This window comes from Vidua macroura, unplaced genomic scaffold (genome assembly GCF_024509145.1).
Source record: "Vidua macroura isolate BioBank_ID:100142 unplaced genomic scaffold, ASM2450914v1 whyUn_scaffold_107, whole genome shotgun sequence".
In the NCBI taxonomy this organism is placed as follows: domain Eukaryota; kingdom Metazoa; phylum Chordata; class Aves; order Passeriformes; family Viduidae; genus Vidua; species Vidua macroura.
Window position 1 is genome coordinate 112,732 of NW_026530542.1, and position 6,088 is coordinate 118,819.

Here is a 6,088-nt window from a genome sequence, read left to right on the forward strand (position 1 = left end):
TCTGTGGGGGTCTGTGCGGCTCGGGGGTCTCTCGGGTACTGGGGGGGGGTTTCGGGCCGGGTACTTCGAGCTCCCCCCTCCCAAAATTCCCCCTCAGCCAATCGCGCGGCGCCCGCGTGACGTCACACAGCGCGGCAGCCAATCGCCTTCTGACCCTTCCCGGCGCCCGTAGCGCGGGGTCGTCACGGCCCGGTGTGGCGTGACGTCACGCGGCGCGCCGCGGGCAGGCCGGGATGCAGCGCGCGGCGCTGGGCGCGCTCGGGGGGGCGGCGCGGGTGAGCCCCGGGACCACCGGGACCCCCGGGAACTGCGGACCCCCAGCCCCGGGACCACCGGGGAACGGGGGACCCCCAGCCCCGGGACCACCGGGACCCCCGGGAACCCCAGCCCCGGGACCACCGGGGAACGGGGGACCCCCGGGAACCACGGGACCCCCCCAACTCCGGGACCACCGGGAACCGCGGGACCCCCAGCCCCGGGACCCCCGGGAACCGCGGGAGCCCCCTAACCCCGGGATTACCGGGAAACTCGGGACCCCCCCAGCCCCGGGACCACTGGAAAGGGCGGGACCCCCCCAGTCCCGGGATTACCGGAAACCGCGGGACCCCCAAAACTGGGACCCCCCAGCCCCGGGACCCCCGGCTATCCCCGAGCGCCCCCCGCCACCGCTTCCCCACCCCCCTCCGGTACCCCCGGTGCCCCCCCCCCATCCCGGGACCCCCATCCCGCAGCCCGGGAGCCCCGGCAGGGCCCGGTGCCGTGACGCGCCGCTGTCCCGCAGGCCCCCCCGGGCCGCTGGTTGAGCGCGGCCCCGCCGGCGCTGCGGGAGCTGCGGGAGCTGCGGGCGCGCACCGGGCAGCCGGTGCTGCGCTGCCGGGAGGCGCTGCAGCGCGCGGGGGGCGACCTGCGCCAGGTGCGGGCAACCGGGGCGGAACCGGGGCGGGAGGGGACTCCGGGGGTCGCAGGGGGTCCCCGGGGCAGCGGGAGCGGAGCTGGGCGGGCGGGGGGGGCCACGGGGCCGGGTCTGGCCTGTGCCACCCCCCGGTGTCCCCCCCGGGCCGAGGGGCGGTGACAGGGGACACCCGGCAGGGGGGTGGCCTTGTGAGTGATGGGGACAGTGGGGTGGCCCTGTCAGTGCTGGGGGACATTGGGGTGGCCTTGTGAGTGATGGGGACATTGGGGTGACCCTGTCACTAATGGGGGACACTGGGGTGACCCTGGCATTGTTGGGGGACATTGGGGTGACCCTGTCATTGTTGGGGGACATTGGGGTGACCCTGTCACTAATGGGGGACACTGGGGTGACCCTGTCAGTGATGGGGGACACTGGGGTGGCCCTGTTGGTGCTGGGGACAGTGGGGTGGCCCTGTCATTGTTGGGGACAGTGGGGTGGCCTTGTGAGTGATGGGGGACACTGGGGTGACCCCGTCAGTGACAGAGGACACGGGGGTGACCCTGTCAGCGCTGGGGACACTGGGGTGACCCCGTCACTGATGGGGACACTTGAGTGGCCTTGTGAGTGCTGGGGGACACGGGGGTGACCCTGTCATTGTTGGGGGACATTGGGGTGGCCTTATGAGTCATGGGGGACATTGGGGTGGCCCCGTTGGTGCTGGGGACAGTGAAGGGGACACTTGAGTGGCCCTGTCAGTGACAGAGGACATTGGGGTGACCCTGTCCCCTCCTGTGTGTCCCCCCCAGGCCAAGGAGCAGTGACAGGGGACACCCAGCAGCGACCCTGTCAGTGCTGGGGACACTGGGGTGACCCCGTCAGTGACAGAGGACACGGGGGTGACCCCGTCCCCTCCTGTGTGTCCCCCACAGGCTGAGGGGCAGTGAAGGGGACACCTGAGTGGCTCTGTCACTGCTGGGGGACATTGGGGTGGCCTCTTGTGAGTCATGGGGGACATTGGGGTGACCCCATCACTGATGGGGACAGTGGGGTGACCCTGTCGGTGACAGAGGACACTGGGGTGACCGTGTCAGTGCTGGGGACACTGGGGTGACCCTGTCACTGATGGGGTGACCCTGTTAGCACTGGGGGACACTGGGGTGGCCCTGTCAGTGCTGGGGACACTGGGGTGACCCTGTCAGCACTGGGGTGACCCCGTCAGTGCTGGGGACACAGGGGTGACCCCGTCAGTGCTGGGGACACTGGGGTGACCCCGTCCCCTCCCGTGCCCCCCAGGCCGAGGCCTGGCTCGAGGCCGAGTCGCGCCGCCGGGGCTGGGCCCGAGCCGCGGCCCCCGGGGCTCCCCGGGCACGGCAGGGGCTCGTGGGGGTCCTGAGCGAGGGCTCGGCCGCCGTCATGGTGGAGGTGAGTGATGGGTGGGGGGGGTTTGGGGGTCCCCGGGGGGGTCCCTGTGTCCCCAGGGTCACCGTGTCCCCCCCAGGTGAACTGCGAGACGGATTTCGTGGCGCGGACCCCCGACTTCCAGCAGCTCGTGGAGATGGCGGCCAGAGGGGTCCTGGGGCACTGCCAGGGGGCCTCGGGCACCAAGGTGGGGTGGGGGGGAGGGGGGTTTGGGGTTTTGGGGTGTGGGGGGGTGTTTGGGGAGTTGGGGTGGCACAGACGGTGTGGGGGTCTTGGGGGGTGCTGGGGTGCCAGGCGTGTTGGGGCAGGTTTTGGGGGTGCCAGGGGTGTTGGGGCAGGGTTAGGGGGTGTTGGGGCAGGTTTTGGGGGTGTTGGGGCAGGGTTTGGGGTGCCAGGGTGTTGGGGCAGGTTTTGGGGGTGTTGGGGCAGGTTAGGGGTGCTAGGGGTGTTTGTAGGGGCAGGTTTGGGGGTGTTGGGGCAGGTTTGGGGGTGTTGGGGCAGGTTAGGGGGTGTTGGGGCAGGGTTTGGGGGTGTTTGGGCAGGTTTTGGGGTGCCAGGGGTGTTGGGGCAGGTTTTGGGGGTGTTGGGGCAGGTTTGGGGGTGCCAGGGGTGTTGGGGCAGGTTTTGGGGGTGTTGGGGCAGGGTTTGGGGTGCCAGGGGTGTTTGTTGGGGCAGGGTTTGGGGGTGCCAGGGATGTTGGGGCAGGTTTTGGGGTGCCAGGGTGTTGGGGTGCCCCTCTGAGCCCTTTCCCCCAGCACCTGCTGCGGGAGGATGAGCTGGCCCAGGTGCGGGCAGGGGACGGGGGGCACCTGCTGAGCGACCAGCTGGCACTGGCCATGGGTGAGTGGGGACCCCCCTGCCCCTCCCAGTACATCCCAGTGCGCCCAGTGCCCCTCCTGTGCCCATCCCAGTCTGCCCAGTGCCCCTTCTATGCAATCCCAGTAATCCTCTTTGTCCTTGCCTTTATGTCCCAAAGTCTCCCAATGATGCCAACCCCCAATGATGCCAGATAACCCCCCCAGTGCCCCCAGTGCCCCTCCCCAGTGCCCCCAGAACCTGAGAGTCCCAGTGCCCCCTGTCCCAGTGCCCCCTGTCCCAGTGCCCCCAGTCCCTGTCCCAGTGCCCCCAGTCCCTGTCCCAGTGCCCCCAGTCCCTGTCCCAGCCCAGGCTCTGGGCTGGCAGCCCCCCGGGGTGTTTCCTGGGCTGGGGCAGGGTGGTCCAGGACCCTTTTTCAGGGTGTTCTGCTCTCTGGGAGGGGTCCATAAGCCCCCCCCACCCCATTTTTGGGGGTGCCGATGGTGACCCCCCCCCCTTTGTCCCCCCCCCCCAGGCCGCCTGGGCGAGCGCCTGGCCCTGCGCCGGGCCGGGTGGCTCCGGGCCCCCGGCGGCTTCGTGGCCACCTACGCTCACGGCTGGGTGGCCCCCGGGCCCGCCGTGGCCATGGGCACCTACGGGGCGCTGGTGGCCTGCGGGGGGCCGGGCCCGGGGCCCCCCCCCGCCCGAGCTGCGGGAGTTGGGGCGCAGGGTGGCCCAGCACGTGGTGGGCATGGCCCCCACCGCCCTGGGCACCCCCGAGGACGAGCTGGGGGGGCGACACCGAGACGCGGCTGCTGGCCCAGGGCACCCTCCTGGAGCCGGGGGTGCCCCTGGGCCGCTACCTGCAGGACCGGGGGGGGCTCCAGGTCTGGGATTTCCTGCGCTTCCAGTGCGGGGAGGAGCCCCCCCCCGAGCCCTCTGCCCCCCCGGCCTGAGGGAGGAGGGGGGTTCAGCCCCTGGGGGGACACACACACCGCCCCCCCCCCCCTCCCCGTGCAGCCCACGCCAGGCTGGGGCAGCCTCCCCCAGGGTTTGGGGGCGAGGCTGAATAAAGGTGCAGAACCAGCCCAGGTGTTCTCTCGGGAGGAGAAGGGGGACCCCAACATCCCTTACCCTGCCCCTCCCCCAGGGAATGCTCCCCGACCCCCCCCCGTGCCCCCTCCGAGCTCCCCCAGGGACCCTCCCCTCTCTCCCCCAAAAAGGGGCTCCTGACCCCAAAGAGCCCCAAACCCCAACGGGGCTGTGGGGGCACCCCCATCCCATCGCTGACACCCCCGGGCTGGGTTTGGGGGGGGTCCCAAGGGACAGGGGGGTGTGACAGAGCGGGGAGAGGGACGGGGGGGAGGGGGGGACAGGGGGCAGGTGGGGGGACAGGGGACAGGTGGGACATGGGGAACAGGTGGGACATGGGGAACAGGTGGGGGCACAGGGGGTGCCCAAGGTGGGACAGGGGAGCAGGTGGGGGGCACAGGGGGCAGGTGGGACATGGGGAAGAGGTTGGGGGACAGGGGGTGCCCCAGGTGGGGATGTGGCACAGGTGGGGACAAGGGGACAGGTGGGGGGACAAGGGGACAGGTGGGACATGGGGAACAGGTGGGGGGACAGGGGGTGCCCCAGGTGGGACAGGGGAGCAGGTGGGGGGCACAGGGGGCAGGAGGGACAGGTGGGGGGACAGGGACATGGCGCAGGTGGGGACAGGGGAACAGGTGCTGGGACAGGGGAGCAGGTGGCTGGGGGGGATCAGGAGGGGGGGTGGCAGGAGTTGGGGTGAGAAGCCGGGGGCCGACCCCCGCCCCCCCGCCCCCCCCCCGGGAGACACCGGTGCCCGAGGGTGGCTCCCCCCCCCTCCCCCCGCGTGTCCCCCCCCTTGTCCCCCCCTCCGTGACGTCACCAGCCGCCTCCCGGGACAAGTAACCGGGAACAGGCCGGGCTGGAACAGCCTATCCTGGATTACTTGAACCGGGCCGCGGCCGCCGGAGCCCCCCCCCCCCCAGCCCCCCCCGCCCCTCCCGTTACCCCCGGCTCCCTCCGGTCCCCGGCCGCTGTCACCGCCCGTTCGCGGTGTCCCCACAGCGGAGCTGGCCCCGCACCTCTCCGTTCCCCCGGCAGCGCCTCCGGTGACCGGCGGGGGGGGGGGGGGGGGGGGGGCATTAACGGGGGGCGCGGGGGTCACGGCGGGCCCCTCCCCCCCCCCCCCCGTACCTGCCGCTCCCGCCGCTCCCGCCGGGGGGAGGGGCGGGGCGGGGGCGGGGCCGCGCGCGCCCCCCGCGGCCGCGGCGGTTTCCAGGCGCCCCCGGGGCGGGGCCGCCGCTGTGGTGAGGCAGCGTAAGGGGCGGGGCCGGGCGGTGCTGGGGGGGAGCCTTGAAACGGGCGGAGGGCGCTGATTGGGCAGGCGGGAAAGGGGCGGGGCCCGGGCCGTGTTTACCTCGCGCGGAGCTCTATGAGGGCGGGGAGTTTGAGCCACGCCCCCACGAGCGGAGGGGCGTGGTTTATGAAACCACGCCCGCGCGTCACGAGGGGGCGTGGCCTAGGGGCTTCAGCCGCTTTTCCGCGTTAAATGTTTGTGAAATTAATTTTGTTAAATAAGACGGAGAATCCCTTTTTCCTCCTGGATTCATTAGCGGGAACCCCAAATTCCTCCCGTTTCCACCCCAAATTCCTTCTTTTTTCATCTCATTTCCACCTATTCCACCCCAAATTCCTAACCCTAACCCTAATTCCTTCTTTTTTCGTCGCATTTTCACCTAATCCACCTCAAATTCCTCCCGCTTCATACAAATCCCTTCGCTTTCCCCAAAATTCTTACTTTCCCCAAAAGAAATCCCGCCTATTTCACCGCAAAACTCCTCGTCTTTCACCCCCAATTTCCTCTTTTTTCACCCAAATTCCTCCGGTTTTCCATCAGTTTTCCACAGAGGAAATTTTTTTCCTGGGTTTTGGGGTTATTCTTAAAGGAAA

The 6,088-nt window shown here is 70.4% G+C and overlaps 1 protein-coding gene across 1 annotated transcript; it reads left to right on the forward strand.

Annotated features, from left to right (window-relative positions):
• The first annotated feature begins 223 nt into the window (after positions 1-223).
• Positions 224-4,197, forward strand: TSFM (Ts translation elongation factor, mitochondrial). The gene is given in 8 exon segments (XM_054004645.1): positions 224-275; positions 782-913; positions 2,189-2,317; positions 2,394-2,501; positions 3,070-3,154; positions 3,645-3,799; positions 3,801-3,899; positions 3,901-4,197. Coding segments are annotated over 8 exon segments (915 nt in total). The 5' UTR covers positions 224-233; the 3' UTR covers positions 4,066-4,197.
• The last annotated feature ends 1,891 nt before the right edge of the window (positions 4,198-6,088 follow it).